The sequence below is a fragment of the Parasteatoda tepidariorum genome, chromosome 5, assembly GCF_982258835.1.
Source record: "Parasteatoda tepidariorum strain Cologne lab strain chromosome 5, Ptep-v5.0, whole genome shotgun sequence".
Classification (NCBI taxonomy): Eukaryota; Metazoa; Arthropoda; class Arachnida; order Araneae; family Theridiidae; genus Parasteatoda; species Parasteatoda tepidariorum.
Window position 1 is genome coordinate 102,252,040 of NC_141759.1, and position 12,338 is coordinate 102,264,377.

Here is a 12,338-nt window from a genome sequence, read left to right on the forward strand (position 1 = left end):
CATCACGATCTCGATAGATGCCTTCACCTTTTTTCTGGATCCATTAAGCATATCATTAGTTTGTTCAGATGCTTCTTCGGTACACAAGTCCGGCAACATCATCCCCCCCACCAGCAATACACGCATACACACAAAAGAGCGATATTTGATGAGAATAAGTCAGAAAAACTGGCCTTGATTTAAAGGCAAAGAATTTAACTTTAAAAAAAAAAAAAATCGTTTGAAATACACCAGAAGCGGTGTTTAGATTGGTGACGGCTGCTTGTAACGCCCCCCTTTCACATGAACTATACACGCGTCAACTGTTACAGAATACTCGAAATAGAAATAATACATTTTGTTTTTATTGATTTATTCATGCGAAATTTCAGACTGGGCGGAGTTGATGTGCATTATATTTTGTTCAATGTCAAATTTAAATATAATGAAAACTGGAGAATGACTTCACCAATTGAAAAAAGTGAATGAACCAAGTGCCCTATTGTTTAACATAGATGCATTTTATATTTTATTATATAACCATCATTGAACAGCGGACTGAATTTTCAGTTTATGTCAATGTTCAAATCCGTATCCTTGTAATTTCGAGCTCAATCCAGAAGACAAGGGAATTAATGGATCTAATTTGCGTTACATGGTGAGAAAAACCACGAAAATCTTCAACGGTTAGCCTGATGGCAAGTGGACTCTAACCTATGATCTGTCTACCACTGAGAATATATTACGTCAGCACCGTGGTCTATGCGAGATGGGTGTGGAATTCGAATCAACCAGCCGTCGCTGGGATTCGAACCCGGTTACTCCCCTATTAACGTTACAAACGTATGATTTTAATTTTTTCAATCATCTCTACAGCAAGTTTCTGCCATCAAATTTTATTTTATCATACTGTGCAATGCTTCGAATATCGGAGGAAAAGTTTGGAAAAATATACGAAGATGAAATATAATTTTGCGGGTCAAATGCGATTTTAAAATGTAAGAAGGTTAAATACAATTGTGAGAGTTCAAAACAGATTTTTTTATCGATTGAATTACGTCAGTTTTGAGTAAAATCAGGCAAAATGGTTAAAATTTGAAGTTATTCGAGCAGATAAAGACAAAATGATTTAGTTGAAATTTCTTATTATAAATATGAAACGGGCTTTGCAGACGGCTATTTTTTCACATTTGTGATTGTGCGTTTCAAGTATTTGATTTGCCTTTTTTCTACAACTTTGCATAAAACATTTTATTTTATCTGACTAAGTATTCTTTCAAATGTCTAGAAAATTATTCGTAATTAAGTATAGTTTTACGAATTTCATACACGGGAAGAAAATATGCGAAGGTAAAAAATAATTTTGTGCAGTGGTCGGAAAAATTACATTATTTTTACAGTTAACTACTACTACTTTGCAACATATGTAGAAAACTATAACTACAACTATTTTGATATAAATGTAAAAAACTACAACTCCTTTGTGTGCAAACTACTTTGAAATTAAGTAATTACTTCACTTACTTTAGAGAGACGAACTTTACTGGAAAACTTAATTTATTTCGAATAAGAAGTTTTAAATAAGAAATTGGCTTACGTTAAATATAAGGAAATAATTAACAAATATTTATCCATGTCAACCAGTTTGTTATTCCAAAACATTTCTTTTTTTCGAAATGGATCATTTAACCTTCAACATCTTTTGAATTTCTGTTCAGCGAATATTTAATTTAAGAAATGCAAAATTATCAAATACTGTCATTTTTTTTAATTGTTTAATGCTCTTTTATTTCGTCGCTAAGAAATAAATTACATCGAAAATAAGTTTCCTTGTAAAAGTGTCACCAAAGTGATTAATTATCAAGTTTTCGTAATGGCTATTTTAAATATTTGTTATAACGTGATTTTACAGTCCCAAAGTATTAGACGCACTGTAAGATTCTATGTAAAATCTTAATTTTCAGGTGATACTCTATACAGCTTTAGTGTTTTTACCCGGCAATTTGCACTTGTTTGCGTTCGTCTATCAATTGGTTAATATTGTAATGCAATACGTTAAAAATAAATACAAATAAGGAGTATATATAAAATCTCCTGTCAAATTTGTCTTTTTATATCTTTATCCAATTTTTTTTTATCCACAAATAATTTTATACCTTGAAATTTTATGCATGTAAATGGCTTTATACAGTCAATTTCTTTATTTCAAACATAATGTTTTAAAATTGTAATGTTTTTACAATTTTCATTTCTTCAGATTTTTAAAAATTTTATGTCCTTTTGGACAAATTTGTACTAATGTGTACTTTTATTTTGTGTGTAATTCTTAACTATTTTCTTTTACCCAGCAACTAGCTTTGGCTCTCAATTCGATCCTATTGATACTTTTATTCAAGTGTAGTATCTAGTAAGCAAAAATGGGTTCGTGATGTTAGATGTATTACGTTACTATAAAGGGTCTGTTGGCCTGAACGCAACAACACCAAACAAGACCAATATTGTTTTAGTTTATTTTTATGTTAAATTTCTGAACGATATGCTGAATTATAAGGGTCCGTTGACCATCTTTCTGATGTATTTCAATGTTTTCGAGGCTTGTTGCCATCGTTGTTTCTGTAAAATTTTTAACATTTTATTTCTATATACTTACTGTAAAATTAAAAATTGTTGTTCCATTGCGTTCGGCGAATCGGCCTATAGGCCTAGGCCACTGTAAAATTTTCCATATAAAATCTCCTGAATAAAAACTTTTTACATGTATGTCTAAATATAAAACTATAAACTCGTGCAAATCTTGTCATTATTAAAAATTACAGTGCGTCTGATAATTAGGCCTAATTATTATTGTATACTAATATAATAAATATTCTATATTTATATAATATATCGTCTAATTTATCCAATAGTCAAATTTATATTATATATCGTCTCATTTACGCGAAATTAAACAAGTGGAAACCGGTTTCAGTCGCGTAAAATCGATAAAGCCACCTGATAATTAAGATTTTACCTAGAAACTTTCAGTGCGTCTAATAGTTTGGCCAGGGACTGTAAATAATCTAAAATATCTGTATTATAATACTTGGGGGAAGACAGTTATAGATATTTAAAATTAGTTGTTTTTGTTTTTCAATGTTCGGCTCCTGTTAGCACATTTTATTCCATGAGATTAAGTAGCGCTTCAAGTATCTGAAGAAAGGTCTAGAAAGAAAAATCTACGAAGGTTAAATATATAATTTTATGGGCGAGAAGAAATGTTTCAGACTCACGCAAAAGAAAAGGTATAAAAACATTTCAGGAATAGTTTGTGATTTATATCGCCATATCCCCTACTGTGTCGTCCCGGGAACAAGAAAAAAGAAATTATTTTTGTTCTGGGAGATTGACCTTCCGAAAATCTCATTCTCGCCAAGAATTATTCCTCACAGTTTTGTATATATTTGAATCTCATGAACTTTTTTTTATTACAGAAAGGTCATTAAACTTTTCCATAAAGCCAGATTTTTGTGGGGAATTATTCAAGAGAACAACTAGTAAAAAATTAAATTATCTTATAGAACAATTATTAGAACATCTATTAAAACATTAAATTAGCTAAAGAACAATTATTAGAATATTGAATTACAGGTATATTACAGAACAACTACTGAAACAGTAATTTATCTTATTGAACAACTATTAAGATAGTCAGCTATCTTACAGAACAACTATTTAAATATTGAATTATTTTAAAGACTTTATAGGTGAATTATCATAGAGAAAAACTATTAAAATATTAAATTATCTTATCGAACAATTATTGGAACGTAAAAGTTTCTTATTGAACAACTACTAAAACATTAAAATATCTAATAGAACAATTATTAGAACATTGTTCTATTTGATCTTGCAGACAGTTCCATCACATCTTACAGAACAACTATTAAAACAGTAATTTATATAACAGAACAACTATTAAAATATTGAATTATCTTAAAGACTATCTAAAGTGTTGAAATATTTGACAAAACAACTATTAAAACATTGAAATATTTTATCGACGAACTATTAAAATATTGAAATATCTCATAGAACAACCATTAAAACATTAAATTATCTTATAAAGCAATTATTAGAGCATCGAATTATCTTATAGAACTACTAAAACATTAAATTATCTAATAGAACAATTATTAGAATATGGAATTATCTAATAGAACAAATACTGAAACAGTAGTTTATTTTATAGAACAACTATTAAAATAGTGAGCTATATAATAGAACAACTATTAAAATATTGAATTATCTTAAAGACTATCCAAAGTGTTGAAATATTTGATTGAGAAACTATTAAAACATTGAATTATCTTATTGAACAACTATTTAAACATTGAAATGTTTTATACATGTAATATTGGCATTGAATATTGGAAAATATATGAGCAATATACGGACGAAATAATTGACATTGAAATATTGAACATCGAATTATCTTATAGAACAACTACTAGAACATTAAATTATCTAGCGGAGCAATTATTGGAACATTCAATTATTTTACAGAACGACCATTCATACATTAAAGTATCTTATAGAACAACTATAAAAATGGTGAGCTGTCTTATAAAACAACTATTAAAATATTGAATTATCTTAAAGACTATCTAAAATGTTGAAATATTTAATAGAGCAACTGTTAAAACGTCGAATAATCTTATAGAACAACTATTAAAACATTGAAATATCTCATAGAACGACCATTAAAACATTAAAGTATCTTATAGAACAACTATTAAAACATCGCTCAATTTTTCATAATAAAATCCGTAAACCATATTATTTAAGTTTGTACAGTGATCAAAAATAAAAAAAAAACTTTAATAACTATTGAAAAACTGATAAATAATTATTGTATAAAATATTTCTTTACACTGAATTATGCTTGGGTAAATTTTAATTTTGTTTACAAAATGTTTTCCATTTGCTTTAAAAGCTCCTGATGCGTGACGAAATGTACAAAACGTTCAAACTTTCGACCACTATTCTAACTTAACTTTTAAAACCAGATTTTAAGAACTTTATTTTAATATGCAAATAATGGGATATCTGCCAGTGACGTAGTGTTGGTATCTCGATCCTGATTGGTGATTGAAACGTGCCATTTGTTTAAGTTAACAACTGTTCTTTCCATTCTATTTCGAGTAAGGCAAGCAGTTCAAGTATCAATTCTCTTAAGGGACACATTCTAAATTCTTTCACAAAGATTCTTTCTCAAAAATTTCAATTCTTTCACGATATATTTGTATCAAGACTTTACATAATGAAAGGCACGATGCAATTAACTATGCATCGAAGTTGCCAGGTACACAAAACAAAAATATATCACAGTTAAAATAAAATACATTAACAAATACTAAATCTAAATTAAGTAAAAGAAGTAGACGAGAAAAAATTATCTTTAAACTGATTTTATGTGAGATACGCCTTTGTATTTAACTAATTTATCGTTAATTAACATTTTAACATATGTGGAGAAACTTAACTCTACTTTAATAAGCCATTTTGCTGATAAAAGTTAGCTGGAACTGACGTCATAGTCACGTGTGGGTATGGCAGGTCTTTCTGAAGTGCAAGTACCCAAATGCGACATAAAATTAACATTTAAGAGCTATATTTTAATAGAATTGTGTTACATTAAAATTCAGGATACCGACCTAATTATAATTTATTTTTAAAATCCATGCTGGTTTGGAACGAAACAAAACGTAAATAAAATAGGAACAGCTTACTTTACAGAAAAGAAAATTAAATACAAAAACAGTTTGAAAAGTTTTTCTTCCATACGTCTAAATGATAAATTAAGCATTCTGTTATAAATAAACATTTAAAAGTTATTCTTTTATAACGACATTATTTTATATGAAGTACTTAAATACTGGCATAATTTAATTTTGTTCTCAAAATCTAAGCTTGATTCTTGCTTTAGATGAGACAAAAGGAAATTAAAATCAAAATAGTTTACTTGTAAAACGGAGAAGAAAAAAAATTAAATGAAGAAAACCACTCTGCAAAGTGTTTCTGTGAAATTCGATATCTGCGGAATTTTCGGAAATGTTCCGAGAAATTAAAATCCACGCATCGTTGCAAACGATTCTCATTTAAGACCTTGTGAGAAAAGTATTGAAGCAAATCATCGCTTTCACTTCAACCTTTTCTTGTTAAAAGTAGAATTCGTTCTTATTTCACGGTCGGATCATTTGAATAAAAGTTAATAGATTTCTTGATTTGATTTCGTAATCTTGTCACACTTCTAGCTGTTAAATTAAAAATTTTTGGAAATGAATTTGAAATCGTTTTCCTTTTTTTTTATTTCTTAAAAACGATCGACGTACTTTATATCGCACTTATTATCGTTCTATGAAAAGGCGACAATTTCTTTAAAAAAAATCTTCACATGTAACTGAAAAAATTACATCAATATTAACGATACTTCTCGGTTATATTAATCATGCGTTGACGACTTTTTCAATTTGTCGTCAACACGGACATTAGTTCCTAAAAACGCAGTGTTTCCCAAACTTATGACTTTTGTGTACCCTCTCTAAATTATTTGTAACGCTGAGTACCACTAATATAAAAATGAATGTACTTTGTACTATAAAAAAAACTACTCACAAGTTAAAACTCATAACTGGCTGTTGACACCACTAATCATTAACTGTTAACTCTGCAAAAAATTGCCAATAGAAAAATTCGTAATCGTACATTTTCATGGCTAGCTTTGTTTTTAAATAAAATTTTTTGAAATTTTCGTTTGTTGCAAGATATTTCGCATAAGAACGCGTACCCCCTAAACTTTTCCCGTACCCCTGGGGGTACGCGTACCACACTTTGGGAAACACAGCTGTAATGGAAAAATGCGAATTTAAAATCGCGATGTATTGACAAAAATGTCGATATTTTACGATGTATCGTGATACTTTCCACTTTAAATAATTTATATCATTCTATATTAGTCAAAATCTTCGTAATCAAAATGAAATTTATCTACACTTATATTATATTATATCTTATGTTATATCTGCAATATATTATATTCAATAATTACCGTTATGTATTATATTCAAGATATTTTCTTTTTGTATGTTATCGATAATGATAGTGATAATACCGTATTCGATAATGCATTGTTATGATCACGATATAATCGCATTATTTTGTTATGCTTATGCGTAGTGAATTATCGGTGACCTGTGTAATTTAGAATCTTTTTTCGTTCACTAAACTATTTTTTTGCTTTCACTGTTGAAAAAGTTATTATCTATGCATAATTTCTAATAATTCGTTATTTTTTACTTCCATTTGATCTGCTGCGACTTAATTTCTTTTATAATTTACATTATCAACTGGTAAGTCACAATTAGTTCCTTTATCAAATCTAAGATTTTTTCAAATTTTTTATTCTATTTTAAAATATTTCATCTTTTTTTCAGACTGCATTAAGTTAGATTATATTTGTTATTAAGATTGTGAGACACTTTATTGCAATCATAAATTATAAGCCTTTGTAAAAACATCAGCCGAATAGACATCAAAAGATGCGAATTTAATATTGTGACGCGTTATGGATTTGATAACCGTTATAAAAAAATGAAGTAATAATCCTACTAGCAATTAAATCATAAAAGTGGTAGCCAAGAAATTATCGTGATTATAAATTTTCGATAGAAGTAAACAAAATACTTTATTTCTCTCTCATAAAAAAGAATATCCTAAATTAAAATGAAGAAACTTTGTTGCGAAAAGAAATTCAATTTTTAATTTGAATATTTATTTAGTAATAAAATATGTATCTATCTATCTTATTATATAAAACGCTAATACGTACGTATGTATCAATAAAACCGATGATATTTCTTTTCTCGCGCTGGCAACAGTTTTCATTTTTAATTGATTGGATTCGGCGCGCAAGAGCACGTAGTGAGCATCATATGTCTAATCGGGTGAATTCTCACCGAATTATCAAAAAACTTCTCACAAAATTATCTTCATCGAAGCCGATGCTTTACATCCGTCGTTCAGTACTATTTCATATTGTTTTACAACACATGGTTTTAACCCTCTGGTGGGAAAGACTTTAAAACAAAACTTACAACAGTTACTTTTCTCAACAACTGAAATGTAGAATAGTGTGATTAAGAAAAATATGTGAACTGTTTGCAATTTCAAATTAATATTGAAATGTACAGGTTTAGAATTTTCTACAGTGAAAAGTTTTCGGAACTTCAGTATTCAAAAAAGTATACAAAAACTAGACGTTAAGAACGTATCCAATGAGCGAGCAAAGCGAGCATCGGATTGCGAAGCAATCCGAAATGAACTGCGAAAGCAGTTCCGGGGGTTGACGAGCGCTAGCGAGCAGGGGGCGAAGCCTCCTAGTACATATATAAAAAGAAAAGAGAGTAAAATGAAGAAAATTAATAAGTTTTATTAACTGCGCATAAGCTGTAAGTATAATAAGTTAAAATATTAAAATATTGAGAAAACATGGAAAATAATAAAGATTAATGACAAGATATATATATATATGAAGAAGTTATAGAAGATGAAATTTTTTCGGAAAAATCACAATGCAAGTCTATAGTAAACCAATTCCTTTATATTGAATGCATAATTATTTTTGTTTCACTTTTAAGAATTAGCACGGCTGTATTTAGACGTATAGACAATAATCATTATATACTTAATTATTAGTAGTTGTTCTTATGGTTCATGACTCTACTTTTTAGGGTACTATTTCAGAATATATTTTTCTACTTCTTAGAACATGTTTTGCTCTGAGCTTGTTATCTCGGAAACTCGCTACCTCGAAATGATTCGATTCTTTAAGATATCAGGAGTGTATATATCACAATGAAGCCAAAAAAAGAATAAAAGAAAACAGAGAGAATTAAGAAAAATTATAATAATTTTTATTTATTGCGCATAAGCTGCAAGTACATAGAACTATATATATACTTTTTAAAAATATTTTATTTATTAACAATTTTTCTTCTTCTCTCTAAAAAAATTATTTTATTTTTTCTTGCATTCATTTAAAAATTCTTTGTATTTTTAAACTCTTGTGACAGAAAAAATAAAACTTTTTCTGTATACAAGGTATAAACCTGTATCGTAAAGAAGTTCCTTTATGTCGAAGAAATAATTTTTCGAAACAAAATGACGAATCACGGTTCTTCGATAAAACTTTTTGTTTAAGGTTGTTTCAGCAAGACAAACATGAACGAAAAACAAAAATAGTTTTTCACTGAAATTTTGCCACAGGAAGATATTCTTAAAAATTGCGTTTGTGTTTATTTTTTAAATTCATTTCCCTTCTAAACATGAAAGAAAACATTACAATAATGCATACGTTCGTCACGAATGTATTCTTAATTAAATTCTTAAATATACATTATGAGACTTGGAAAAAGTAGCTTCTTTAGCCTATCCGTCCTATTTCAACTGTGAATGTATTAACTAAGGAAAAACTACTCTTTATTTTTAAAATATTAAACAGCTTTTATATTCCTTAATCGCTAATAATTTGAAAATTAGGTTTAACTTTGACAATAGCAGGCCAGGAACAGCATTTAGTTCAGTTATGAATTTGGAGTATGTATTCGCTGACATAAATAAAATAAGCCACATTATGGTTTCCGACGAAATTTCGAACTCTTAATTATAGTGGCGATGAAAAATACTGATGAAATGGGCTTTTGCAAAAAAGCATCATTTCATGTGATAACGGAACCTTTGGGACACTATATTTACCTTGATGTATATTTATGTGTTATTTGTTGATACAATTTAGTAATAGAATTATACATTTATTTCAGACTTTTGATCGAAGACTTTCAAAGGCATTCACTGAAAAGCAAGCTGCTGTAAAATTCGGATGGATACAAGGAGTTTTGGTAAGTACAAAAATATTTCAGAAGTGGGGGATTAAGCCCCCCTGTTCGCTCACTAACCGCGATGATTGATTCGCAATAATTGTTGTTTCTTGGCATAAAACAGTTGAAATTATTCAACTTGAAATATATGTACAAAAAAGAACACTAGTATTCTGCCACTTCCCACGTACAAATATTTCCCATGTGATACTATTAAGATCTATTAGTAAACATAAATCACTTTTATAAATAAAAATTTTTTGAAATAACATTTAAAATTAAAAGTATATTGTTATAAGAAATTTGATGAGTTCACAGCTGTAATTTAATATTGTTGCTTACTGTAGTGTGTCTACCACTGCAAAAATACTATTCACTAGTAAATAAGACAAGTTAACTCAATTCTATGTTGAGGTACCTTGTGATAGATGAAGGTTGGCATTGTCTAATGGTCTTTCCCCACATTGGTGACCCGGACGTGATGTGAATACGCCTACCTTGGCAGAAACTACCAATTCTATTTGAACAAGCCTACTTTGATGGATTGTTCACATTGAACAGTTGACTTGCTACTCGCGACTGCGCTGTTGTTACTCAGTCTCGATCACATACAACGTCGCCCTGCATACACTCGACTGCTAACGGCATCACAGGAGCAACCATGACCCTGAACCATGATCAGCAAAAGTACTGTGATCTTAATACAGCTCTGCCGGCTTCTCACTAAACAGCGATGAGTCGACTTGTGGTTTCTGTTCATCGAATTCTATCACAGATATAATTCTGGTGGGGGAGTACTGTGGTGCGTCTACCACTACAAAAATACAATCCAATTCACTTGTATATAAGACAAGTTAACTCGATTCTAAGTTGAGGTACCTTTTGATAGATGAAGGTTGGCATTGTCTAATCTTTACCCCCCCCCCGCTTACCAAATAGATGGACCTATTTTAAATTACAATTTTTGAAATCACTTCGTGCTTGAAGCAAAACGTTAAGTTCTAAATCATTTAATGAATCCCTTCAGCGGTAATTCATAGTAGTATATAAATGTAATTTGCACCAAAAAATAATAATTGTAAATCAGTTTATAAGATCAGACACCGATTTGAATAACTTTACCTTAAAATGTAACGTAGAATTACGTTTTTCTAATAATAATAATAAAAACAATCCCCTTAAACTCTTAATTTAGAAAACAAACAATATTAAAAACGTAATAATAATAGTTCAGGTAAATACCTTTAAATTAAGGAAACAAAAATATTCATAGAAAAACAATACCTTTATGACTTATATCAATTTAGTGCTGATGACAATAGAACCAACATGAAAATTAAATTGGGAGAACTGGATCCTACTATGTGATTTTCCTGCCAGTAAAAATGCATCTACAACAATGGAAAACTGCGACACCACATCGTTAGATTAGTTAGAAATTTTGCAGAATTTTTAAATCGATCACTACATAATAAACTGAAATAAACATTTTAAAAACTATATTTTTTTAGTACAGAGAGGTCTTGTTAAAAGCAGAGATGTTTAAAGTCTGATAACGAAAAAACTGGTGAAGCAAACTTAATCTAATTTGTTACAGATACTAATAAGAGTAGAACATTGGAGCTCGATTTTTAAAAAGAAAAAAAAATGTTTTCGGTTACCAGGAGTTGAAATAACGGAGTAAGGCAGTTTTTGGAGTAAATTAAACATAGCAAGTACAGTAAACATGTAAATTAAGACTGGTTTCGTATTTGCATTCACAATACACTTAAATTTACAAAATAATTTTAGCAATCGTGCTGTTATATGTAGAGTTTTACGTAAAAAAGAGTTGGTCCTTCGTACTTGCAATAGATCATGGGACGAACCTCTATATCGTTTTAGCCACTTAGATTTTTTATTAAAGTACTTTGAATAATCATTTTTACTCAAATTTAAAATGTTCCCAAGGGTAAATGTGCACATTAATAGCAGCTAAAATAGGAACTCTATTTTAGTATCTATTTGCAGTTGCACATACGCGAAATTATATTCTGTACTAAAACAGGACTTCTTAATCACCATGTTATACATGATTTGTAAAAATAAATATTAATATTACATATATTTAATTTACATTAACAATTTGAGTGTAAAAGTCTAATTTTTATTATATTTGTATTCCTACGCGATTCGTTTGCTTATGTGTTGTATATTTGTTAGCGAAATTTGATGTGCATTAATATATTGTTATTAGAATGATTTTAAAAAAATTATCCGGTAACAAATAAAGGTAAATGGAATATCCTTTTTAAGCATATTTGGAGGTCTATAAGCAATGACTTTTTTTGAAGGCTTCAACGTCAAACTTTTTTTTACGTACAATTACCATATTCAGATTTTGTGGCACTTGACGGAGTCTTATGAAGTCATTGCGGGCTCTTATTTTGAGGACTGATTTATTAC

The 12,338-nt window shown here is 29.2% G+C and overlaps 1 protein-coding gene across 3 annotated transcripts in view; it reads left to right on the top strand.

The window, feature by feature from the left end:
* The window catches only part of LOC107451369 (solute carrier family 12 member 2), a 111,585-nt gene that overhangs the window by 49,756 nt on the left and 49,491 nt on the right, over positions 1 to 12,338 (top strand). For all 3 annotated transcript variants that reach the window (XR_015433886.1, XR_015433887.1, XM_043051061.3), the window contains exon 2: positions 9,837 to 9,914. Coding sequence is in view for 1 of the 3 variants with exons in the window: in XM_043051061.3 (XP_042906995.1) it covers positions 9,837 to 9,914 (78 nt within the window). In the remaining 2 variants the exon portion in view is untranslated. The remainder of the gene's footprint in view (positions 1 to 9,836; positions 9,915 to 12,338) is intronic.